This window comes from Lissotriton vulgaris, chromosome 9 (assembly GCF_964263255.1).
Source record: "Lissotriton vulgaris chromosome 9, aLisVul1.2, whole genome shotgun sequence".
Classification (NCBI taxonomy): Eukaryota; Metazoa; Chordata; class Amphibia; order Caudata; family Salamandridae; genus Lissotriton; species Lissotriton vulgaris.
In genome coordinates, this window is record NC_141697.1 from 1111227343 (window position 1) to 1111254993 (window position 27651).

General features: G+C 45.6%; 1 protein-coding gene across 8 annotated transcripts in view; it reads right to left on the reverse strand.

Annotated features, from left to right (window-relative positions):
- Positions 1 to 27651, reverse strand: part of SLMAP (sarcolemma associated protein) — a 1163639-nt gene that overhangs the window by 501546 nt on the left and 634442 nt on the right. For all 8 annotated transcript variants that reach the window (XM_086939108.1, XM_086939110.1, XM_086939104.1 and 5 more), the window contains one exon: positions 14300 to 14359. In XM_086939108.1, coding sequence (XP_086795234.1) covers positions 14300 to 14359 — 60 coding nt within the window. The remainder of the gene's footprint in view (positions 1 to 14299; positions 14360 to 27651) is intronic.

Consider the following 27651-nt stretch of genomic DNA (forward strand, 5'->3'; position numbering starts at 1 on the left):
ACTTCTACGGATCCGCGTGCAGCACAGAAAAGTAGAAACTGACGTCAGCGCGCTGGAGGGAACTTGTATTGCTCCAATTACATAATATGCGGAGACTATGTTATCTCTGAGCTGTATGACGCCGTCCTCCGGCGCACAGAGGTGCTGCGGAAAATTCCGGATCGAGACTGGCGACTGGGGAAAATTTCAAAGTTAAGGAATCTGCAGCTAGATGTCTCTATCAGATAAATCGGTATCATAGCCTGAATATCCAGGACTCGCCATTCGGGAGGATAGGCCCGAAACTGCACAGTGTCCAGGGTCTTCCCCTAAAGACCACTATGTATTTGTGCTACTTACCTGTTCTCCTTTTGTAATATTGTGTGTATTATGTTTATATCTCTGGGTAGGAGATATACCAATGTGTGAATGTTTATAATAAATAACTTTTTATAACTACACGGTTCGATTCTTTTTTGTTTAACCTACATTATATGATTAGTAGGGGTAAAACAAGCTGCTTTACACTCCTGGGCTAAGCCTGAAGACTGCTCTCCACAGCTACCACTTAGAGAGCTTTCCAAAGTTGTCTAAGTCAGCTAAAATCACGATAAGTGCGGTCTAAATTAGTGCAGGGTGCTTCAGTTTCAGTGTGCACCATATACTAAGCCAGCTTCTTACATTATTGCAGGCCTGTGTGAGCTGGCGCTAGCACCACTCACAACAGATATAAGTTTCCTTATATCTGAGATTACTACACTCAAAACCTTTAAGTCACCCCTAAGGTAGGCCTTTCAATCCTGAAGGCAGGATGATTGGTTCTACGTGTGAGGGGCACGACCCACAAACCCAGGAGTCGATTCTCCAGGCTTTGAAAGTGTGGTCAGCCATTTATACATATAGTGGACATCAAGTCAATTACAAGATGTCTAACTATATATTGGCTGCACCGAAACCGGTCATGTTTGGTATCACACATGTTGGAATCCGCCGGAGAGGCGACGTTGAGGTAGCGCTGGCCCGGAGACCAGCTGGACGGGAGGTGAGAACGTGGGGTGCGCCTGGCGGAGCCTGAGTGGTGGAGTGATCCTGTGGACAGACCCCTGTGGAGATATAGGGACTTCCCAGACGACCGGCCACTTTACCAAGATGGCGGCCAGAGCCGCGAAGTAGTGCCAGTGAGTGATCCGGCCTTGCTCCGGGCCCCACTGCCGCAACTAGGCCCTGTAGAACTATAAGCCATCCAAAGTCACCCGTCTGGGGGCTGCAACTATACCCACAGGCCCTGCATTCCGCCTACATGTGAGGGGATCCCCCGGTGGTGCCCCCGACCACGTCTCTTGCTGAGGAGCCCAGGCCCCCCTGGGAGAGCCCTATTGGCGACGGCAGGGGTTGGGAGACAACAGAGTGCCCCGATCAGCGGCGGAGCGCCAGCCCTTGACACTGGGGGGGATAACCGGCACGGCCTGTGATCCAAAATTGAGGCAGACATAGCGGCGCTGTCCGGGTCCGGCACACTGCTGATCACTTGCGCCGGGGCCCTCCGAGAGCAGGAAGACGAGGCAAGTGGCCCACGGTGCATATGGCGAGGGGAAGCTGGACTGTCCTACCTTGCAGCAGACTGCGGAGATAGCTAGCCCCCGATGGCAGCCGGATCGTTAGAGACGGAGTGGAACACAAGTTGCCTCACGGGCTCAGCGTGGCGGTGATGCAAGCCATGGGGAAGAAAGAAACACTCCCCAAACCCTCTAAACAGGGGCCAATGGACAATTTCGCCGCGCCCAAACAGTCGACAAATGCCCACCCCGCTGCCGCTAGCGGGCGTTAGGACACTGACCTGTTGATGGGAGCCATTCAGGCGTCACGGGCCGATATCCAGGAATCCCGGGCGGCCCTAGAAGTTAAGATCGGCGAGGTGGGATCCGAGGTGACACTACTGAGGCAAGACTTCCGAAAATTATCGGACAGGGTAACCACGGCCGAGACAAGGATAGGAGAGGCCGAAGATTCGATCTCCATTCTGAGAAAGGACATGGCAGAACTCAAAGCATCCCATCGCCAGCTGATGTGGAAAGTGGACGATGCCGAAAATAGGGCGACACGCAATAACCTCCGCTTTGTTGGTTTTAGGGAGGGAATTGAGGGGACGAACATGGCAGATTTCCTCCACTCCTGGCTGACTAAGACCTTCCCGACGGTGCAGTTCTCAACTTGCTTCATCATTTAAAGGGCGCACAGGGCCCTCTTGGTAAAGCCACCGGAGTGTGCGAGACCCAGACCGGTCATCGCCCGGTTTCTCAACTTCGCAGACCGGGACTTGATCCTGCGAGAGGCCAGAAAGTTGGGGGAGATCCGCCTGGAAAACACGACAATCATGATATTCCCAGACGACAGCCAGGAGGTGCAAAAACAACGCCGCTCCTTTGACGCTGTGAAGGCGAAACTATGGGATCTACATATCACTTACATGCTCCTCTTCCCAGCAAAGTTGAAAGTCATCTACAAGGAAAAGTCGCTTTTCTTCACCCACCCGGAGGACGCCTGGCACTGACTGGAGGAACGCCCTATACTTCATAGTAGAGAGCCCACCGGACACGGAATGATGGCCAGATCGCCGCCACACAGACCCCAGTGGGAACTGCCGAAAGCACAGAAACTTAAGTCCCGACGGGCAAAGAGACAAGTCCCGGCCACACTTTACCAGGGGCATGGTTCTGGCGGCACACGGCATGGACGGTCGGCCTCTCCGAGAGGAAACGTCACGACGGGATCCAGGTACAGCTGTCTGCGAAGCCAAGCTTGATCAGAGGGAGATGACGAGGACGAGATTGGCAGTCGCACTTCTGGGGGAGAAGACTAGGAGGAGGGGGGGTCACGCTCAACTCACCCGCTGGTAGAGGAGATACGAGACCTGGAACATGACACTTCGGGGCAAAACAGTGCCCCTGAAACTTACACTCAAGACTCTCACTCGTGAACAATGGTGGAACTGGTTATGGTTTCTGCAGCTCGTCGCCGAGGAGCACGCAAGTTGACACGTACCTTTATATTTACACTTCTTGTTTGTCCTGGTTGTGTTCTCAACCACACTACACGACTTCCCAGATTGTTGATATCAGTGTTTGTTTAGAGACAATAGTGTTGCATGACTAGGGGAGACCTGGTTTGAGTACACTAAAGGGGGGGGGGACAAGCGGGAGGGCGACAGGCCTTCTCCTACTGCCAGTTCTATCTTGAGAAGGGATGGGACTGGAGGGGAAGGGAGTTGGGGAGGGGGTTGACAGAACTGGGGAGTTGCTGTCCGGTTGGGGGGTTGGACAGGTGTGAGGGAGGGGGGAAGTTGAGTTTAAGACGGGGAGACAATCATGAGACTGATGAGGCACACAACAAGACTCCATAAGCCACCCCCGCCCGGGCAACTGACTAAATTTTCACACACAGCCCACAGAATGGTAGGTGAACATGAGATACAAGGCGGCGACAGGAGAGGGCTAAGCGTCCTATCATGGAATGTCAATGGCTTGGGTAGCAAGATCAAGAGGGGGCTGGTCAATTCCTATCTTAAACGACTACGCCCTGACATTACATTGCTACAGGAAACCCACCTCAAAGGCACCAATTGCGCCTTTCTAGCCAGGGGTCGCTTCAAGCTTCTAGCTCATGCGGGATACACAACTGATTCTAGAGGGGTAGCCATTATTATCAAAAAGACCACTCCGTTCTGTATAGCCCAGACCTGGACAGACCCTCAGGGGACGTATGTGGGTATCAAAGGGACGTGGAATAGACGCATGTACACCATAGTCTCGGTCTATGCTCCCCAGAAACTCCAGGCATCCACACTAAAGAAAGTAGCAGAAATACTCCTAGAAATGGCTGACACTATACAGATTATTGGGGGTGACTTCAATGACGTGCTGAACGTCAAATAAGGCAGGACACGTACGCCCCCCACAGAGAAGGGACCCAGACGCCCCTGTCCCAATGGATGGCAAACATGGGACTCACAGACGTCTGGGAGGTGGCTCCATCCAGACTAAACGGCCTACTACTACTTTACGGGCTCCCATAAAGTGTTCTCAAGGTTGGACTATATATTCATGTCCAGACAAAACCTGACAGTGCAAGACACGGCGGACTATAAGGCAAGAGGCATATCGGATCATTCTGGATTGATGGTGAGAGTGGGCAAGAGACACCAGGGAGGTACTCCGCAGCTGCGTCTGACGGCCTGGGACCTGCAGAATGCAAACGTCTTGAGGGGATTGAGAGCAGACGAGAAACGAGGGTACGGTTGACTCGAGAGTGACATTCTGGGAGGCGCTAAAGGCGGTTATGCGGGACAGGGCTAAGAGCAGGCTAGCGGAGGGACGGAGGAGACTCCACTCTGAAGCAGGGCTCATAGAACAGGGAATACTAGAATTGGAAAGGGAATACCCGACTTCAAGGGATCCAATAGCCCTTAGGAAACTGGCAGATAGGCAGACGCAGTATAGGGAATTAGTGACTGAAGAGGCGAAAACTCAAGCTTTAGCCCCCCTACATCGTCTTTATGACATAGGGGATAAATCAGGCAAGCTCTTAGCGTGGCTCAGTAAGAAGGAGCAAGCCAAAAGATGGGTGGAGCAGATTAGTCGTTTGCAGCACTGAAAACAGAGTTCTGTCTACACCCATCACAGCTTTACAAGTACGTATGACTAAGACACGCCTGGTGGGCCCAAAACATTAAGACTGCAGAACTGGTAGAGTTCGCCCCATTAGAGGGTAGACTCCTACAGGAACATATTCAGCGAAAAGCGGTATCTTTAACATATAAAACCCTGACGAATAATATGCTAGGCGATCTGTCCAAGCTTAGAAGGACGTGGGAGGCAGACGTGGGAGAAATGGAAGACATTGACTGGGAATTGGTGTTGACGCATCCCAGAGAGGTGGCAATTAAATCCCGACTCCGCCTAATTCAATTTAATATTTTACACAGAACCTACTTCGATAGAGTGCGGCTCCAGAGGATGGGGAAGTTAGAAGATGCAAGGTGTCTAAGATGCCAGGACCCCCAGGGGGATTTTTTCCACATATTGTGGACATGCAGTAAAATACAAGGATACTGGGTGGACATTTTTATGGAGCTCAGTACAGTACTGGAGAGCCAAGTCCAAACTGACCCTAAGTTGGACCTCTTAGGCATGACAAACGATGTAGACCCGACACGTCCCCTGCTGACCTTTTTGGTGTTAGCTCTAGTGGTGGCCAAAAGAGACATAGCAAAACATTGGGGTGCACCAGATATATCGACGTTAGATGAATGGAGAAGGGGATTGGACTTATATATGGCGGCTGAAAGAGTCACTTATAAAGCAAGGGGATGCCCGAGGAAGTTTTGTAAGGTCTGGAGGAAATGGAGACACCATCATGGACTGGATGCGGGGTTGTAAGGCGGAAGAGGTCCGGGATACACAGCCCGTCACCTTGGGACCGCATGGGGGCTACAAAGTCTGTGGCAAAGGGAACTTATGCTTTTACGGTCCTTTACATTTGGAAGATATTTGAGTCAACCTGGGTAGTGAATCGGGGGGTGGTAATGGAGGTGGGTAAAGATGTGTGCTATGCTAATGACATGTTTGTATTGTTCAGTTACAATAAAATGCAAATAAACATAGTAAAAAAACAAAAAAAAACATGTTGGAATCCTACACCAACACCGATTCCAGTGTGGGATATAGGATCCCATGTACTGGGAGGCTCTCCCAGGGAGCTCCCCTGTATTCCCGGTACCAGCCTTTAAGGGTCTAATAGCAAGCTAGTGCTGCTACCGACCACAGATACGATTCTGCCCTCCTGCTGCTGAGCCAGGCTCGAGCAGGGGAAGATAGGACAATATGTTTCCTGTCACAGGGAGGTGTGTATTGAGCTGGGGTAGGGTCGCTTGCCAGAACCACTGTGACTATTTTGAAGGGCACATTTGGTGCCCTCCTTGCATAGTCCAGTTGAAAGCAGTTCAGGGAGCTGTTGGCTCCCACTCTGGCGCAAAACTGGACAAAGGACATAGGAGTATCCTTCAATCTGTCCAGACCCTCATCTGGGAGGGACCCCTGAATCGTCTCAACCCTTTCCTTTGGGTACTTACGGCCTTACCTGTGGGTGGCCCTTCAGATTCGTCATGAGAAAAGATTCAGATCCGAAGTAACTTCCACTTCAACAGGCTGGGCACTTTGGACTTCGTTGAACTTCACTTTGAGAACCAAGAAAGCATCTGGAAGACTCCAGCTGCTCCTGGTCTCTAAGGCCTGCCAGTCTTCTGCGTCGTCTGTGCCTGTGCTCCATCCAGGTTCTTCTCCAGGCCTGTGGGCATCAAAGCTACCCGAAGGAATCTCGCTTGGAGAGAAGGAATCCCTTCCCTGCATCTGCAGGCACCACAACTAAGCTAACCAGTCTGCTGCTCCTGACTTTGAAAAGGCCAGCAACACAGGTGGTGGTTCTGCAACACCCTTAAGGCCTGAACTGTCTTTTCACTGAGTTTAAGGCCAGTATCCCTTGTTGGAACCGCAGGAAAAGCACCCCGTTGCACAGCGTAAACTTGCTGTTGCCAAGGCTTGTTAACTATCCTCCAGAGATCTTCGGGCTCCAAGATGCTCCTGCCTCTCTTCCTACCAAGATTTTAATCCCCACTGCATCCTTTGCACTGAGGGCCAGCATCATTGGTGAGCTGTTCGAGGTCCTCTTGTGACTCCTGTGCCTTCGGCCTGTGGTTCCTCTTGAGGGTCTTCTTTGGCTCCAGTGGGCTCACCTGCTTCCTCTTGGCCTGCTCCGACTCTCCTGCACTTGGTGAGTCCCTTGCTGGTCCCGAAACTGCACCTTCTTCGTTTTCCACGTCTGTTGATGATGCCAAGGATTGTTGGTGGTCCGGCTGGACACCGACCCCCTGGTTCTCGACTTCGGAAGTGGGACGGCCCGTGAACGGATCCTGGTCTTCCACAATGTCACCTGGTCCTCACAGCTGCAGCGACAAGGTCACTGTCAACTCTCCTGCATCTTCAGTCATCGGTGGTCATTGGTCTTCTGAGCCTCCTGGTCACTCCTTAATGGCATAGATTCTGTCCCCTCTGCTTGCAGGCACTACTCTTCAAGAATCTCCCCTTTGATTCCACCGGACTCTTTCACCTTCTTTGCCAGAGGCATCTTCACTGAAGTCCTCTATTATGGTCTCCAGCGGTTTCCAACATCACTTCGCACCTATGCATCCTACTTCCCTGGTGTAGGTATCCAGGTTCCTGGGGCATCCATGTGTGGGGTGACTCTCCAACCTTCCATCTTCCACGGGGTTTCTTCAGTCTTCTGGGAAAGGGCCTTCTTCAAAACTGCAACTGCGACTTCCCTGTTGACTATAATGGAGTACGTGGCTGTGTTTCCACTATGCACATGGCCTCCGTGGGGTTCCTGGGTACTTAACTTGGATGATTCCTTGGATCCATGGCTCTTCTACGTCTTCTGGGTCCTGTTTCTTCTTCGGTCGCGGTTCGCATTCCAATTTATTAGTATATGGTTTGGTCTCCCCCTGGAGAACACTGTGTGTTTGTGCTACTTACCTGTTCTCCTTTTGAAATATTGTATGTATTGTGTTTATAACTCTGGGTAAAATACATATCAATGTGTTAGTGAGTGCTTATAATAAATAACTATTTTTATATCTACACTGCGTGGTTCTTTCTCGTTTAACCTACACTATAGGCTTACCCAATACCTGGACAGAAGCCACCACCAAAGACCGCCTCAAGTTCAAATTTGATGAACGAATTGGAAGACCTACCCATGAATTAGTAAAATGCAGGACGAGCAGACACACCCCTTCAAGCAAACTGACATAAATAGGTCACGAGACGAAGGCCCCAACAGGGAGAAATGCAGCCTCAGGATTTCTTAAAGGCCAGCCCTTGAATGGCAGTAGCCATGTGGAAATAAACAGCCACCCAACAGAGCCCAGGAGGAGTGAACTAGAAAAGAGGAAGGCAAAATGATCACCACAAGAACTAAACACAACCAGTATGACACCCCAAATACTCCAAATGGCAAATGGGGAACTTTTCTGAATGAAAGCATTTTGGATTGGAAGCCAAGGGCACAGCAAAAAGAACTGACATCATTGTGCCAGGTGGTGTTATATACAGCTCTGTGATGTCACGTTCAGTAAGATGCAAGTGTGGAGGCAGGACACCACCTAACCTACTGGCACAGGAGAGCTATTTTCAGTTTTCATATCCAGCTGAGTCACGAGGGGAGGAATTTGCAGGTAGATGTATCCTTCTTAGTAGCATTAACTTTACCTGTACAGGCAGTAAAGTCTAGGCACTCATGGTCCAACTGGGTTCTGCCCATCAAATCCGCACTGGTTTTTTGCTTTTTGACTACTTAATATGTGACCTTTTTACTGAGGATGAGCCTCACTACCTGCGACTCACCTACGGTAAGCTAAAGGTAAATGGAGGGCATGTGTTTACTGCCAGTGTCCGTTTGTTAAGATAAGGAAGCTGCGATGTACAAGGGTAACAGGCACTTGGCTGGTGACATGTGTGCTCATGTGAGGGCTGTGCGTGAGAAACTTCTGTAGCGCATAGGAAACTTCTGTGTTGCGCAGCCCGGTAACTGCGCACAGGTAGTCTGCCACAGAAGAGACTCTGCAGGATTGGATACTGACCTGGGGTCGGCCTAAAAAATGTTAGTGTACACTCTTAGGGAAAGTCAGAGAGGTTTACTGTCTTGTCTGCAGCGGCAATTTATTTTACCATGGTGAAAGCTGCTTTAGAGTGCAGCTTAGCTTCCCCTTGTCCTACAGAGACAAATGGCATATCGAATTGGAGTGTAACCTGTACGGGAAAATCAATTCTGCAAGTTCCAAAAACATATCTGAACAGCTTATGGGTCCACCCAGGATTGACATATTTCTCTCACTTGGCTCAGGTTCTTTGCCCAGGCCTTTAGTTACACTGCTCTTGCCAACTTCATTACATTTCTCTCCAGCAGCAGGAACAACGGCAACCCCACACAAAGAGAGAAATTAAAAGTGCTTTACTCAGCTCCTGAGGAGGAATCGAGTGGGGCGGAATGATCTGCATCAATCAGTTGTCACACAGTACATGGGATGGGCCTGCCCCAGCCCACTAAACAAAGGAGGGAGCCTAAACCCCTGAAGCCAACACAAGATGGGATCCCTATGAAGAATTGGTGGGAAAGGATCTGGCAGTGAAGCCAGCGAGGGTCAGAGCTGAGGTCCCCAGAGTAGATGTCGCTAGTGACTTCTGGGTGACGCCATTTTGAAATGCCCCACCAGGATGAGCAAGAGGGTTGGGACAGGGGTGGAGAGGTAGCCCAGAGATGCCTTTCTTCTGGAACCTTCCACCCCCACTGAAAAGGTTTTGCACAAGAGGGACAGCTCTCTCTGGTTGGGATTTTCTGCTGGGCACTTGGACTGGAGGTGACAGCCATGGACAACTGGAAGGAGGACCCCCCCTGACATCCATCTGGACCCAGAACTCGGACTACAGTGGACACCAGGACCAGTGGCGTTCTTCCCAGCACCAGGGAAACTGAGCCCAATACACCCCATTGAGGACCAGTTGGGAAAAAGAAATGGACTTCTACACCAAAGAGCAGAGAAGCCCAGAGGAGTTAGAAAGAGAAAGACTGGTGCAAGGAGGCAGAGGAACCAGGACCCTGCCATGTTTGCTACCTTAGAGGCCAGGAGGTCTAAGGAAAGTGCTCCAGCTAGCTTGGACTTGCCACCCGAGGCAAAATGAGCCCAAGAACACAGAAAATGGATCAAAGGGCCCAAGATATGAGCAGGAGAATAACTAGACCTTTGATTTTGAGTGTACAAATTCATCAGCACCCTCTAAGGGGCGAAGTTTATGGATATATGCTTTGTGATCTAAATGTGAAGCCCTTTAGGGGTTGTTTTTGTAAGAGCATGCATGTTCAATGGCTGAAAGTACTTCAAAAGCACACAGACCCATGAGTAGTTCATTTTGTAAATGTTTTTTTGAAATAATGATGTTGACTGTAAATACTGCTCAAAGTGCAGATGCTTTATTAACATTAATAGGTGCATTACACATACTTATTATAGACTAGCTGTACCCTGCCACACGTTGCTGTGGCTCATTCTGGTTAAATAAAAGAGAAAGAAAAGAGTAAGCGCAAGTTTCAAATATGTTTAATTTCAAAATGCTTGTGGGTATACAAAATGTTTTTGTGACTATTGTCTCTATGCAAATCAATAGAGTCTGTTCGGCCTTTCGATTAAAAACATGCGCGTATTGTACACTATCTATAAACACGCTCTAATGTTGCAAAGTGAACCAACTCCTCCCCCCTCCCTCCACCCACCCACTTCCCGGTCTGCCATCCTGAGACCAACTGTCCATCCTAATATATGTAGACTATCGTCTCTATGCGTCCCTTACAGTTGTTACGCAGCAACCAAATCGATAGGGTCTGTTCACCCGTTCCATTAAAGACACGCGCGTATTGGACAAGCGCGTATTCTAATCCAACGTTGTGTGTATATATAAACACACGCTTAATCAAATCAAACGTTGTGTCAACATTTCAAAGCAGTCTGTGAAGAACTTTTGGAGGTTTTTGGATTTTGAACAAACGAACATTGACAATTTTTATGTGTCTTTTCGGGCTTTCGATTAAAAACAAGCGCGTATTTGACGCGCGGATTGGAATCCAAAGTTGTGTATATAAAAACACGCGCCTATTCGAATCCAACGTTGTGTGAAAATTTCAAAGCAATCGGTGAAGTACTTTCGGGGGTTTGCGATTTTGAACAAATGAACATTTACATTTTTATTTATATAGAAGATTATTGCATATACGCCTAAAGTGATGGTGTTTTACCATGTAGTTTGTTGATCTTGACCTCTTTAGGGGGTCAGAGTTGATTATGCAATTTCATCAGCCTTATGTATATCTGTAAATTACTGCATAGTACTAAGTAATGTCTGTGTATTAAATGTACTTTTCCTTTTTCAAATGAAAAAAGCACAGACTTAACAATTATTTATTGAGTGTTATTATTGCGTGCCAGTGAATGGTGAATACTACACCACCTTCCTTGAGTAGCCTTGGACTGCTCTGCTCGGCTACCCTGAGAGAGTCCAGTGCCACAATGTGGTGTTTGGTTCCCAGTAGTGAGCAAATGTGGACCCATATTTGTGCAAACCACACAAATAATGGCCCATTTACTTACAGTTGCCATTGTTTATGTCCCCTCAGTGTCTCACACGTCTCAATGAGCCAAAGAAAAAGTCCCAGGAAGGCATGCCTGCGCGCAGGTTGGGGCTTTATCTAACCCAAATGTTTTAACAGTAGGGGAGGATCGCATAGCATCACTTGAAGTTGCAGAACTATTGCTGGAGAAAAAGGTTCCAGATCCAGTATGGCAGCTGTAGGATATTCATAAGGTAAGGAATCAGTGGGAATATGTATCCATCAAAAACTGACTTTCTACAGTAAAACTACAAAACAAAGAAAGTCTGCATGTAGAAAAGCAATTAAAAATTAATAGAAACTTGAAAGGAGGGTGAATGGCTTCAAGCTCAAAAGATGACGTTGATACCTTTCAGTTGCTCACCTAAAGCCAAAAAACAGCCTGGGGTTAGGAATCAGTGGCACAAGGAGAAATCTCCAAAATAAGAAAAAATGGCAGAGAAAATATAAACACAAGAAAAATAGCGACCCACAATAAAAGAAACTAAGGTGATGTTTTCTCCGAAATTAAGATTATCACTTGAAATTTGAACACAGCAAATACATACAAATGGAGAATTAAAGTAAACTGGGTATAGAGTACCTCTGTTATACAGGGAATGGCAAATAGGTCATTCTACGTCATAATTAACTGCTCAAATCTGCCACTTTTAATTCACTAAAAATGAGAGTTTGACTTTAAAATGTATGTTTTAATGTAAAAGGGTCGTGAAAATGTCTTCACTTACTTCAAACTTTCTACACGGATCATTATCTTGAAACACCCCCGTCGTCTTCGCTCACATGATCAGAACGATTCATATTTAAAACATCTAGTGCAGGGGCAGTGAAAGTAACGAAATGTAACCTACCAAGTAAACGGAGTCAGAGCCATCCAAACAAACATGAAACCTAAATAAAACCCATCTGTGTTAGTGATGATTTTAAAAATCAAATACTTCTTCTGAAACAGAGCAGTAAGATAGTAAGAGTTTAACAACTTCAAGAAAAGAGCAAAGGTGCATCCTACTCTTCTTGAATAAAATGCATTTTATCGCGCAATGATCGGTTTCAGAGTTTACTAATTCAGATCTTTCACACACCTTAAAATCAAACGAACAGGTACCATTTCCCAAAATGGCCACGTGTAGTAGTAGCTGTGAAATCCAAGTATAGCTCCTTTGGGTAAAATCTGATATATAAAATGCTTATCTGATGTAATGGGCTAATACCATAGATCTAACTAAAAGCGAAGCCATGGAATGCATGAACATGGAAACTAAAAAGGCACACTATCTTGAAACCCAGCACTTGTAACACAATATGATGCCACAGCTGTCCATTATGGCATTCTTCAGCCAAATATAGCATGCCATCTGCGGTTTGCTCAAGCCTTAAGCAAACCTAAAACAGGCGAGCAAATTTTAAGAAGTTTCACATGAAAATCACACCAATGAAATGGCGTCTAAATGTGGGATTCTGATGACCAGGTTATTAAATTGGAAATTATTCAAATAGTACAATCCTATTTAATAAGTGTCACAAGCAGTCGTTGGCTCGATCTGTGGTAACAGTTACTGGGGGTATTAAAATGAGGTTTCACCTATATATATATATCTCAAAACAGTATTAACGACTTATGAGCCTTAAGTAGAAGGCTCCTCCTTTTAACCAAACACTGATTAAGTTTGAGTGGTGGCATATCGGCACTGCTCACACATTGTGAAGTGTGCTGCACTGTCCTAGGTTCTGTGGCTATTTGTGTATAGTCACTGATGACAAACGAGTGCATTCTCTGCCCACTCGAGTGGAGGCTACCCAGCAGCTGACATGTAGGCCCTATTACAGCCTGTATTAGGAGCGGCTGTCATGCTGAAACCTTTCAACGACTTTTCCACCGTTTTCCCGTCTCTAGGGAACCATTCAGGAGCACCGTACCGTTATTCTAACACATGTTGTACCGGGGTTTTCAAGAGTGATGGTTTTATGCATAATCTGCTTCTAGGTTTCGTAATACTACCTTGCCTGTTAGACGAGTAAATAGACAGAGTATTTACATTATCATTTGACACAACAACAATAAATGCATGATTTTGTTTAAAGTTCCACCAGAACTGGGTGTGCAAATAAAAGTAGGAATACTTTTATGGCGAAATATGGTTTCTGCGGTAATATAACAGCTTATACAAAGTTTAATTGCCGTGAATTCTTTTCAAAAGTTGCACATGCACTGAAAGAAAAAACATTTAGAGAAAAAAAGATATCAAAAAGCAGAATGAAGGCCAAAAGGGATAGGATTATGCTTTCTTAACATATACTTTATAATTTCTTGTTACCCTTTTCCCAAAAAGGATGAAAAAGATGATAATGTTATAGTCTGAACAAAGCAGCACGACTATTGATACAATCAATAGAGTTCTTGGATAAGGGCATTATAGGGGTATGTAATATATTCTAGTTGAAGAGCTACGGGGGTGATTCAAAGAAGACTACAAAATATAAGTCAATGAGGGTGCCCCAAAAAGTGGGGGAGAATATGGGGAGTCTGGAATAATTACAGAGGGAACATTTGTACTCCGCCTCTGACTGCATTTGATACGGCTTCTGATTGAGGGAGGTGGGTGAGAAATGGTGGCTTGTAACTTTCTGCCAAACTTACTGTAATGACTATATAGTTGTTATGCTTGTGTCAATGTGAGATGAGATGTGAAAAGTGTATCATGCTTCAGTCTGTAACCGCTTTATTTGCCCTGTCATCAATAAACAGTTTAAAAAATATATATATAACGCCAAGGTTGCTTATCCTGCCAATTGACCGAGGAGTGGTACATAAATACTGATGGCCTAAGGAAACTACTACCTCATTTCTAGACAATTAAACATTTGTCACTTTAAAGTGTAAGTGTGTATATGTATGAGGCTGACTGGGAATTGCAAGAAAAAACAATCAAACATTACAATAAATAATGTCACTATATAAAGCAGCTCCTGTTGAGGCGTTAGCCACTGCTAAGTATAGAACATCACCGTGTTGTATATTAGAACAGAAAAACAACCCCCTGCAGCTTACCTTTCAAGTGCTTAGCTCCGTCCACTGCTCTGGTTAGAGATCCATCCTCTATTAACTTGTCTGCCAAATAAAAGAACAAGATACAATCCGGGGTCAGATGTAACAAGCACTGCCTTCAAGAGCCTGTGTGCTCCACATTCCATGACCATATTCATCGCTCTTACACCACCCCCACCTTCCCTACCCAGCAATGACTCACACACATCATTGCAGCAAAGCAGAACTGCTGGCCCAGACTATATAAGACTCTTACTCATCAGAAATGAGTAATACAATAGATCAGAATACTTTTTACAGTATTCATATGTCAATTTGAAAATGTGTTGCTGTTTTCTCTGGATATGTATTTATGAGTAATAGAACGAGTTCTGTAAACGCGCGTCTGGCCAGGCTGGGGTTAACACAATTATACTTTCACAAGAGCAATTTGAGGCAAACATTTAATATATCAATGTGCCATTTACGCAAATATATTTCTTTTTCAGCAGATCTGCTGAACAACACATGTTAATAGTATTACATTATTCAAAGATTTGCAATTAATATGGTGTCCTTTTTGATTAAACAAATGTATTAGCACGATTTAACTGCTAAGTGCAACTTAGACTAGTTTTATCAGTGTAAACACATGGCACTGAACTTTAAAAACAATTCAGCTTCCAAAATGTTGGTGGCTGGTAATTGAATGTGATAATCGATGTTGTAAACTGGATGAGTGAGATAGCCACGTTGTCTAGCTATGCTATAGGTCACATGTTACTTACCTTCAGTAACGCTCTTTCTAGTGAATACTCATCTAAAATTGGAATCCTCGCCTTAGACCCCTCTCCCCACCCTCAAACCACCAGACTGCAGCTACAAAACGTTCTCCATAGCAGAGTTACAGTGCACCGCAAGGTGACACTGTATGGCTCCTCATCAGCTCCACACCACTCCGGGTAGGATGGAGAAGAGCCGCATATAAGTGCGACCCCTGCATGCTGATCTCAGTTGTCCTTTTTGATTCCACGCCATCAGACGCAGAGGATGAACATTTGCAGGTACCAGTGGGTGGAATACTAACAAGGCCGTTTTTAGATGTTGATAAGAGGCCACTCCACAGGAATTGGAGGTGGGATGTGTGGATCTGCAGTTAGATAAGAGTATCCACCAGAAAGTGTTACCAAAAGTAACCTTTCCTCTGATGGGTACGTCTACCTGCCGAATCATCACCTACTAAACAGACACCAAAAAGCAGAAGCTCCTCCAAAGTGGCAGGCCTGAAACAATAGGTACAAACCACATTGGGCATACATTCTAGGTTCTGGAAAGGGGAAATTATCAACACTCGACAGAAAACATACCAGCTGTCCTGTAACTCTTCTCCACATGAAATATTCATATAATTATTAGCTGACCCAATTTTCTTTTTCAATCTCTATTTAGTTTCTCATTGCTTAGTTTTACTATTAGCAAAATATTTTTACATAAAACGTTATCAACTGACACACTAGTTGTTTCAATTCATATATATACAATGACAGAACTTAAACACTCACAAACCTCACATCCACTCCAATCCTTCTCATCCATACCATGTATTCAAACCCACAGATTTTTAACAACAGTTTCGCCCAAGAACTTCTATTGACCCAACATGGAGAACATTCTCTTCTTCCAAAACAGTTGCGTTTAAGCCATGGGAAATTGATACACGGTCAAAGCACATTTTGGTGAAATTACTGATTAATCACCACCTTCTTCTGGACCTAAAACAGATAGAGACTGAAAAATAAAGCGGGCCAGCTAATAATTGTATGATTAATTCACATGAAGAAGAAATGCAGTTTAGCTGGATAGTTTTCTGTTCAGAGGCCTGAAACAATGATCAAACAAGTAAATCCTGGAAAACAGAGCATGCAAAATGTCCATCTTTTCCTCACTTCTGAATCCAATCAATAATACTGAGTGAAAGTGTGAAGAGATGCCCATGCCGCCAAATGACAAATTTCAGCCACAGGGACACCCCACCAAGTGCGGATGTTGAAGACTGACTTTGCTCTGGTGGAGTGAGCAGGGATTCCTTCATGTAATTCCTTCTTGGCAACAGCAGAACACATTTTCACTCACAAGATGATCCACTATTACAAAGTCATCTTCTGGACTGCCTTGTCTTCTTTGCTGCCTGCATACACAACAAAAATCTAGATTTCCAGTCAACGTAGTAACTGACCACACTCAAGAGTCTAATCCTCTAATTTCTTCTCTTACCTGGAGCCATAGGGTGAAGAATAAAAATTAGTGGGAATGGTAACAGAATGGCCCAGAAGAAAAACAGTCATTACCATGGGCAGGAAAGGCAACTATCTTGTCAGGGTGGAGCATGTGAAATGTGAATGGATACACAGCACCTGTAACCTACTGATAGGTCTTGCCGATGTGATGGCCACAAGAAAAACTGTTTTGAATGCTAATAAATACCAAGGGACAACTGTGGATGTGGTCGAATTGAGCGCACAAAACAAGAATCCGATTACACTGGGACATAAACTGTGTAGAGGGAAACTTGTGTCAAAACCTTTAAAACCCTGATTACAATTGGGGATTTGAACAAGGAAGGTTTAGCAGAAGACAGATAAAAGCTAACATGGCTTAATTGCAGCTTTTGACTGTGCCCATTCCACAACCCTGCTGTGCCAGCAACAAAAAAACGCAGGGCCTCCAAAATATGTCCCTTTAATGGATTGCATCTGCTTCAATAAACAGATTTTAAGAGGGGCAATGGGTGGACACTATAACATCAACTATCTTCGGTGGCGGCTAGATGAAGCTCAGGCATCAACAGGCATTAAGTTGGAAGCTCTGGAAGTTGTGGCGCTGCACCGGTCCCTCTGGTCGGGAGAGAGGGTCTGCAGAATGGCAGCTGGAATTGGGAGCATATGTAGAGTTGCAGACGGTCTGCATACCACACCCTCCTTACCAGTCAGAAGCAACAAGAATGGCAGGGGACCAGTCCTTACATAGATTCCTTAAGACTAAAGGGTATGTGAGGACACACGTAGTGAAGTAGGAAACATCACCTCAACCAAAATGTGTCCCCATAGCTCTCTTAAAACGATACTGGAGGGCAAAGAACTATGTGCAGTGCTCATTCTTGTGAGTGGCGAAAACATCCACCAGGGGAGTGCCCCACATGGGCAAAGAGTTTGTTCCACCTTCGGACAGACACACCACTCATAGCAGACAAGATGACACCAACCCTGGCTGTTGGCTCCAATTTTTATAGACCATGCCAGATGGGTGGCTATCAGCCAGATTCAATGCACCTGCATGAAGACCTAGAATCTCAGAGCTTCCCGGCACAGGAACCGAGATCTTACTTCTCCCCATCTGCTGACACGGTTGTATGAGGTTTACAACGCATGCTTTTTCCACACATCTACCTTTACCACACATATATCTTTACAAAGCAAGATAAGTGAAACACCTACATTTTTCATATATAGGTGTGTGTATAAATAACATTTTAATTAGTTTTATTATGGGGAGATCCCCTAATCCCCCTATTATAAATTATTGTACATATATTTAAATATTTTATTAAGTGGGAATACCCTCTCAGCCCCCCTCCCCATACGTTTATTTTTAACTTTTTACAAAAAGTAAATATTTTCCTTTTTAGGGGGGCGAACCCTCACAAACTGCCCCTTTTTTTAATTTTACCAACCTACTCCTTTATCCAACCCTAAAATCTCCCTTACCACCCTATACTCTAACCGACCCCTACCCTAAACCCCTTCCACCCAATACCTTTACCCATGCCTAAACCCTAAAAAATACCTTTACTTTTTTTCTAGGACTCAGGACTGAATCAAGAGTCCTACGGTAGCTGCTACCACATCCTTATTGATGAGATGGCAACCAATCAGATCCGTCAGCCCATGCATCCTCCGCTGTGTGAGATATACATATTTTTTACCATTACTTGCTCAAAAACTACTGGACAGATTTACACCAAATCACAAAAAGCACTCTTTCAGGTGCATCAGCTAGCTTTCTAACAAATTTGTTATAAATCTGTTCGGAAGGACACACACACACACACTCACACTCAACCACACACAGTCACACACACACACTCTTACCATAAGTATACTTACATTCATTGTTAAAGCATGCATCGTAAAGGCATATTCATGGTAAAGGCACATTTGTGGTAATGACATGGAGTGGTAAAGAAACTGTGTGGTAAAGGCTGGCTACCATTGAAATACCACATCAAGGTAGTAGGTCTGTCAAGAGCTGGGTAGGCCAGCTGGAAAGGGAGGGGACGAGAGGTTTAAGGGCGCAAATCAGCCACCACTTAAGCAGGTTCATGTAAAGAACCTGGTCCTCGGACACCAAAGGCACTCGATCTCCAGCTCACTCAGATGCGCAACACAGCCTAGAGTGGAATTTTCCCATTCACATCATGGCCACTGCTGGAAGGGGGTAAAAGTGGATTAGCCTTGACCAAGGGGACCCTTGACCAGCACAGATCAGCTACAATTTTATGAAAGATCTTGATGGTGTTTATAGACCCCCCTCCCCCCATGTTGGAACCAATGCAGTAACAGACACCACTGAAGAGACGTTATATGCCGGTATGTGGTCATGTAGTATGCATTATAGATTACACTATTTTCTCACTTTGAGTTTGATTTTCAGTCTGGACATCACGTCACGGAAGGAAGTAATGCGTTACTTACCTGTAACTGCAGTTATCCAGTATTGGTGTCTTTCATAGATTCACATGCCTGAATCATTCCCCGTCATCGGACTGGGAGTCCCCGGTACATAAATAAAGTAATGTCCCATAGACATATAGATAAATAGGCCTAAAGGCCTCACATTAGTAACATATCCATGTCCTTCTGTAGAAAGGACCAAACTCTAGAAAAGAGCCAATCAGCTGTCACCTCTCTCTAGAACCCTCCTGGAAGGAGCCTCAGTCCCTCAGATTTTCCTTCGCACAATGCTAAGTAGGCGTATTACTGGGAGAAGTAGGTGAGCCCTTCCAGGGGAGGCGGGAGGGTTCCATGTGAATCTATGAAAGACACCAATACTGGATAACTGCAGTTACAGGTACATAACACATCTCTTATCCAGTTTTAGGGGTGCCTTTCATAGATTCACATGCCTAAATCAGAGTAGCAAGCAATAAACTAAGCACATTTCGGATGGTATAGGATATACAAGTCATTAGATAACAACATATCAAACAACCAATGAAACATGCAGTTGCAAACACGAAATACCACCAAATCATACAATAGAGAAATGTGCATACATGAGAAGGATGGAGGGATGAAAGAGGGCTCACCTTACTGAAACAGATGCGAAGTACTGCTTGTCCCACCGCAGCATCCTTCATGAGTTCTATATCTAGGCAGTAATGCCTAGTGAAGGTATGTGGCGATTTCCATGTTGCCGCTCTACAAATGTCTATTACCGGCACTCTTTGCAAAAAGTGCCATAGATGTAGATATTGCCCTGGTAGAGTGGGCTTGCACTTTAGATTGCAGGGGCTGCCCTGCCTGTTCATGACAAAATGAAATTGCTGCAGATATCCAGCAGGAAATACTTTGTTTGGTGAGTGGAAGACCTCTCCTGGGTCTACTGTAAGCCACAAATAGCTGATGAGACTTCCTGACGGCTTTTGTCTTTTCAATATAGAATTTGAGGCAGCGCTTAAGATCTAGAGAATACAACGACCTTTCCGCTACTCTTGTGGGATTAGGGAAGAAAGAGTGTAAGACCACAGGCTCGTTGAGATGGAAGTCCGATGGGACTTTCGGAATAAACTTTGGATTTGACCGTAAGATTACTCTGTCCTGCTTGAATTGCAGGAAAGGGACCTGTATTGATAAAGCTTGGAGCTCACTCACCAGTCTTGCGGAGGTGAGTGCAAGCAGGAGGGCTGTCTTCCAAGAGAGGTATTTCAGGTCAGCCCTGTGTACCGGCTCAAAGGGATGCTTCATGGGCTGGTTAAGGACCGTATTAAGGTGCCAGGTAGGTGGCAACATTTTTACAGGAGGGAAGGTTCTGTAGAGTCCTTTCAAAAACTGTTTGATCAACCTGTGGGACCAAAGAGTAGGGCCAGTAGGAGATCTTCTGTAACGGGATATTGCCACCAAGTGGACTCTGACTGAAGCATGAGCAAGGCCTGAGGTTGCAAGATGTGGAAGGTAAGGCAGTATCTGTTCCGGAGAGGAAGAAAAAGGTTGTATACCTTGAGCCTTACCAGATGCAAAATCTCTTCCATGTTAAAGAGTATGTTTTGTTGGTGCTATCCGCCCGTGCTCGAGCCAGGATGGCTCTACAGTCTGGTGGAATATTCGATTTCAATTTCTGAAGTTCTCTGAACTCAGGAGCCAAGCCTCTAATTTGAGAGAGGCTAGATTTGGATGTTGCTCATTGTGAGGAGAGACAGGACTGTTTCAAGCGGATCGGCGGCTCCAGAGATAGGCAGTGGAGATCCGTGAACCAATGTTGGCGTGCCAAGTTGAAGCTATTAGAATGAGTGTACAAGGCTCCGCCTTCAACTTTCTGAGGACCCTGGAAATCATTGGAAATGGTGGAAAAGCGTATGCAAAGAAGTTGCACCATGCGATCAAAAAGGCAATCCCTAGGGACCCTTTCTGGGGATGCCAACTTGCAAAGTGTGGGCATTTGGAGTTGGACCTTGTGGCGAACAGGTTGATCCGTGGAGTGCCCCATTTGGAGAAGATTTGGTTGAGGATTCCTAGATCCAGTTCCTAGCCGTGAGATGTTGTCCTCTGTCTGCTTAATGAGTCGGTGAGTACATTTTCCATGCCTGGGACGTACTCCGCCCGAAGAGATATAATGTGTCCAATTAACCAGTTCCAGATTTTCTGCGACTCGTGAGAGTGTTAGAGAGCGAGTCCCTCCCTGTTTGTTGAGGTAGTGCATCGTCATAGTGTTGTCCATACGGACGAGCACAAGGGAATTTTTGATTCTTGGAAGGAAGGCTTGAAGGGCGAGGAAGACCGCCCGCAGTTCAAGGAGATTGATATGGAGCGCTTTTTCTAAGGGAGACCACTTGCCGCTATCTGTAGTTCTTGGAGGAAAGCTCCCCAACCCTCCAAGGAAGCGTCTGTTGTGATATGTGGTGCCGCTGGAAGCAGGAATGGTAAGCCCCGAGACAGGTTGCGAACAGACATCCACCATTGCAGGGCCGTGACCATTTGAGGAGTTACTTTTATGAGATCGTCGAAGGACCCTGTGCATTGGATCCATTGCTTTGAGAGTGCCTCCTGGAGGGGGCGCATTTGGAGACGGCAGGGAGGTATCAAGAGGATACATTATGACATCATCCCTAGTAGGCATTTGAAAAGGCAGACCAGTAAGGTCCTCTTTGAAGCCACAAGAACAGCCAGTTATAAAAGCTTTTTCTTTCTCTCTTGCAATGGGAAGGCTTTCTTTAGTCGTGTGTCTAGGGCTGCCCCTAGGAAGGTGATGCGCTAAGAAGGTAGAAGGACTGATTTCTCCCAATTGAGCGTTAGTCCTAAATGATTGAAAAGCTGCAGACAGACGTTGGAAGACCTGGACGCGCCTTCTAAGGATGGAGCCTTGATCAGCCAGTCGTCCAGATATGGAAAGACTTGATGATGGTGCTGTCTGAGATATGCAGCTACTGGGGAAAGACACTTTGTAAAGATGTGAGGTGCAGACTTGAACCCGAAGGGCAGGACGCGAAATTGAAAGTGTCTGCCTGCCACCACAAACCTTAAATATTTTTTGTGATTTCTGTGAATTGGTATATGGAAGTAAGCGTCCTGAAGGTCCAGGGACGTCATGTATTCTTCCTCCTCCAAGAGTTGTAAGACCTCTTGGATCATCACCATGCGAAACGACTGCTTTTTCAGGAATTTGTTGAGGGCCCAGAGGTCCAAAATCGGTCTTCACTTCTTCTCTTTTTTTCCGAATTAAAAAGAAACGGTAATAAAATCCCTTCCCCCGTTGAGACAGAGGGACTTTCTCTATCGCCCCTTTCTGGAGCATAAGAGAGACTTCTTGGAGAAGCAGCCGTAGATTTTTGTGAAGCATAGGCCGTGGTGGAGTTTGGGGAGGAATATGTATAAATTCTAGAGAATGGCCGAATTGAACCAATTGTAGGACCCAACGGTTCGTGGTGATCTTCTTCCAATTTTTTAGGAAATGGGAAATCTTTCCTCCAATTTTTGATGATGGAAATGGATCTGGGACTGGCTGAATAGAAAGGTCATTGTCCAAGTCAGTTGTTTTTTCGCTGGCCTTTACCGCGAAAGGACGACTTGCCATAGGAAGATTGTTGGCTATGTTGTTGGCGCTGCTGGTACGGAGATCGACTCTGGTTTGAAGAATATGAAGATCGGTATTGGTAGTTCCTTCTATAAGAGAACTGGCCTCTACCCCTGGATCCACGAAAGGACTGGTTTCTGTACTGAAGAGTGCCCAATGCTCTAGCAGTATCTGTGTCCTTTTTTATATTCTACAGCGCTTCATCAATCTTCGAGCCAAGGAGTAATTGGGCATCATAGGGCATATCCAATATTTTCGTTTGTATCTCAGGACGAAAGGAAGTTGCCAACCTTGTCGTCGCTAGCCTGCCGCTCCAGTCAGTTGGCGAAATCCTGTTGTAGCGATATCCATCGCACAGTCTATTACTTCCGTGTGCTGATGTTTCACCCTCTAGTAATATCTTTTTTACCTCTTCTTTCGATTCGCTAGGCAGCTCAGATAGATATGGGGCGATATCTGCCCATTGTGGTCTATTGTAGTGTCCCAAAAGCGCTAAAGCATTGGCCGCTTTCACCGTCACTGCAGACATTGAGGAGAAACGCTTTCCAATGTTGTCCAATCTCCTGCCTTCCTTATCTGGAGGTGCTGATAAACTGGGCAGAAGGATTCTTTGAGTTCTTCTGTGTAACAACCAAATCTGGTTTGGGCTGCCCTATTAAACAGACCGGTGTAGTATCAGGTGCCCTATACTTTTTATCCAAACGAGGTACTACCGAAGGTACAGAGGAAGGGTTCTGCATGACTTTAACACCCTGCTCCCACAGGTAATCAATTATGGGGATAGATCTTACTGATCTTTTAATTGGCTCCTTAAAGTCATAAAAGAAGCAGTCTTATTCTTGAGAAACCATTGGTATCTTGAACCGTTCAGCGGCCCTTTCAAGTACATTATGGAACCCTCCAATGTCCCCTGGTGGTAAATCTGCGGGCGCAGGTACTGGAGACGCGGGAGAGGGAATAATATAGTTATCCCAGTCATCGTGGATAGATTGTGTATCTTGCAATTCTCAGTCTTCCTGCTGTTCTTCTTCTTCCTCATCAGTAGTTCGAGGATGTGGTATATCCAACCGTTCCGGCTGTATGTTCAAAGGTGGAGGTCGTGGTCTTGGTGCAGGAGATACTGTGGGAGGTGGAGGAGCAGGTGACTCAGGAAACCTCTGTTTATAGTCCTGTATAAGGTACCGCAAGTCAGTAAATAATGAGGCCGGAAGGCAAACTATAGGAGGAGGTGGTGGATGATATTCCTCCTCCTGATCCTCTTCTTCATCTGAACTTTGACATTTAACATGAAGCTCCGAAGGGCTTGTAGCCGTCGGAAACATGTCCCCTTCATCTGAATCCTCCTCCTGAAGAAGACATGCTGGAGGTAGTGCTTGGACAGGTGTCATAGCCAGAGGAGTAGTCGTCAACGCGGTCGTTGTCAACGGTCGAGACATCACTGAAACCATTGTCGACGGTATCCTCGTCGACGGTGCTTTCGTCGACTAAGTCTTTGTCGACAACGTTTTCGTCGGCGGTGTCGACGTCGGTGCCTTCGTCGCCGAGGACATCTTCTATGCCGTCGACTGCGAGTCCAGCATCGACGGGAGCTTTGACGTCGACGGTGCCTTCTTGATGGTTATCATCGACGACAGTCTTAACTGCCGTCGACGATGGTGTCGTCGTCGATGACAAGGACGACGATGCCGTCGACGTGGAAACTGTCGTCGATGTTGAAAAATATGAAGCAGATGACATTGCTCTCTTTGACGATGAAGACGTTGTCGACGATACCGTCGACGGTGTGGGAACAGGCATTTTGAAGGTGTGAACTTCCTGAGAGGAAACCTTCACAGAAGTTGCCTTGGAGAGAGCCTCTGAAGACTTCTTTGACTTCTTCTTTTGAGGAGGAGCTGTAGGGGTAGGGGAATCCACCCTTGGTCTCTTTAGAGAAGATTTTGAAGAGACTGAAGAACCTTCACTTTCTCAGAAGATTCAAGGTGATCCCTGTCTTTTAGCCTCTGGAGCCAAACTAAAAGGCATCCCTCACGATCCTTAAGAGTTTTAGTGGAAAAGGTAAAACATACCTTACAGTCTTTGGCAGCATGGTCTGGATACAGGCAATCTTTATGCTGGTCATCAATATGCAGCCTCTTCTTTCCACATGAACCACAGGATCTAAACAGACCCTTTTTTGGTGTTTCAGCCATGGTAATATCAGCAATCACAGATGGAAACAGAATAAAATGTTCAAGAACACTGGAAACCAGTTTTGAAGAAAAAACTGAGCAGAGATCAGAGGAGACTCCCTTAGCACAACATGCGGTAGAAAATCGTAGGGACTGAGGCTCCTTCCAGGAGGGTTGTAGAGGGAGGTGACAGCTGGTTGGCCCTTTTCTAGAGTTTGGTCCTTTCTACAAAAGAACATGGATATGTTACTAATGTGAGGCCTTTAGGCCTATTTATCTATATGTCTATGGAACATTACTTTATGTACCGAGGACTCCCAGTCCGACGACGGGGAATGATTCAGGCATGTGAATCTATGAAAGACACCCCTAATACTGGATAACACAAGGTTGCTTTTTCCTTCTTTCAGAAATACGAGTTTACCTGTGTAGAATTACATGTTTGAATTTAATTTGGGTCTGAGGCTCCTTCCAGGAGGGTTGTAGAGGGAGGTGACAGCTGGTTGGCCCTTTTCTAGAGTTTGGTCCTTTCTACAAAAGAACATGGATATGTTACTAATGTGAGGCCTTTAGGCCTATTTATCTATATGTCTATGGAACATTACTTTATGTACCGAGGACTCCCAGTCCGACGACGGGGAATGATTCAGGCATGTGAATCTATGAAAGACACCCCTAATACTGGATAACACAAGGTTGCTTTTTCCTTCTTTCAGAAATACGAGTTTACCTGTGTAGAATTACATGTTTGAATTTAATTTGGGTTTGACTTTCTGGAATCATTGGGGATTTGAAGGATGCGGTACATCGGTACATTTGGTCTTTAATTGGTCACGGGGGTGGGTGTAACATTTTTACAGAGCAAGTAGATGTGGAACGAATGCCGAGAAGGGTTGCAAATGTGGAGCACAGTTTTCGCACTGGCAAGCAGATAATTTAGTGAGGAATGTTTGCAGTAGTCTTTTTTTTGGTTTGGTCTAAAATAGGAATAATGTGAGAGTATTCTGGTGGTAGAGTATTTCTTCACTTTTTATTTTACTTCTGGTAGGATATCACGTGGTACGAAAGGATCATGGGATTCTTTTCGTTTTTAAAAAGCACAGAATTGGTTAGCATATGAGAATGTTTTAAACACTGGAGCACAGAAGGTAGCGGGAAGTGTATTCAGGGGAAGGTATTCAACTTAGTTTTGTATTTAGCTACATAGGTGGGTGGTACACACGGGGTAGGAGGTTGACAGTTTGGTTGTTGGGAAGGGTTGTATAGTGTTTTTACGATGTAGATACACAAGTGAATAATTGAATTTGTTTTTTTACCATGATCTTTCATTATCTTTCATTAATGTCTGTATGTTATTACCTGAGAGTAAAACTTCGCGTAAAGTGAATTAACATGCAATTATGCTGATGTTATTGAATGTGAGTGAGTCTATGATGTGATGGCATGTCTTATAGTTACCGCTGCGGAAGGGCGCCGAAGCCCGAAATACAATGGGCTTTATCTGCTATATTGTTCTATGAAGAGCAGTGAATTATAGCGTGCTCGAGAAATAATGAAATACTAAGTAAGATGACATTTTGAGTACTGACTGGATGCAGATTGGTATAAAAAGATAATCACTGAAAGAAGCTTGTGTAAGTTAACTTATGTTGGACTGCCCAAGCCAGATTAGGCAGGAGCCTGTTTGTAGTTTGAGTGGGGCTGCTGCTGGAATTGCTAGCCCTATCTTTTACCTCTGCCCCGGTCATGTTGGGTTGTTGAACCAGCAGGGATGGCTAACACTGGCTAAAATAGAATTCTTTAGAAAAGCCTTGACATTTCTGGAAGTGACTGAAGTCCAAAGGCCTTGTGTGGCATGGCAGCTGAGTATACAAGTGGCATTCATCGTCCTAACAGCTAAACTACCCGCCAAGAACATCATGGCTGCTAATTTCAACTTTCTGGATTCCTTATTGGGTGGGGCTGTTGGGGAGGTGCTGAACCGGTTAACTCTGTGGTGACAGATGAAAGTAGAGAAAGACTGCTTCTTCAGTGGACTGAACGAATACACCTTTGCTCAATCAGGTGAGGGGGCATATCGATGGGGCAGAGTTGTGTTTATTGTAAGGAGCCTTAATTGGATTCAGTAGTGCCTCATTAAAAGGTAATGAGGGCTCCAACACTGCTGAAGTGGGGTGAACAATGTCCCTCAAAGTTCAGCCAATTTTTAAATGACTGTAATGGTTAATTCAGCACTTTTGCTGTCTTTCTCAAGACAATCTGTAAAAATGTCACTTCTGGGGTTTTGACCTTGAGTAGCTCTATCTCTGTCTCCAGGGATGTGTTTACGCCACTGCAATGCCAGTTAGTCAGCAGTAGGTGCAGCACTACATTTTCTGCCTCATGCTCTCATTGTCATCATAAAGCATTTCTTCTAGCATCTGGATGTGGCCGGAGTCAGAGCCAAATGTCATCTAGCATCTGTCAGGGACGCTTGTTCAAAGAGGATTCAGGCTGGGACTCCTCACTGTACTTTGCTGCTTCAGCTATTTTATTGGCCCTCTTCAAGAGCTAATCAGAACTGCTTTGAAGGCTGTGTCTAAGGAGGTGGCGACCCCAGTGGAGGGGCCACTGGCAAAGGCCTCCACTGGCCAGAATAACTCCAGTCTGCCCCAGAGGTGTTTCTTGATAACTAACTATGGAATCAAATGACCTAGGACTCGCTGGCGGAATCCCCCGAGTAGCCCCAAAAAGAGCACCAAATGGACCAATGGTGTCCAGAGGTGCACCAGAGAAGAAAGCAGCTTGCCTGAATAGCGCCATCATGGCATGAAGGAATTGAGCTGTCACCAAAAAGTCGACAGGTAAGCGGTGCACATGGTA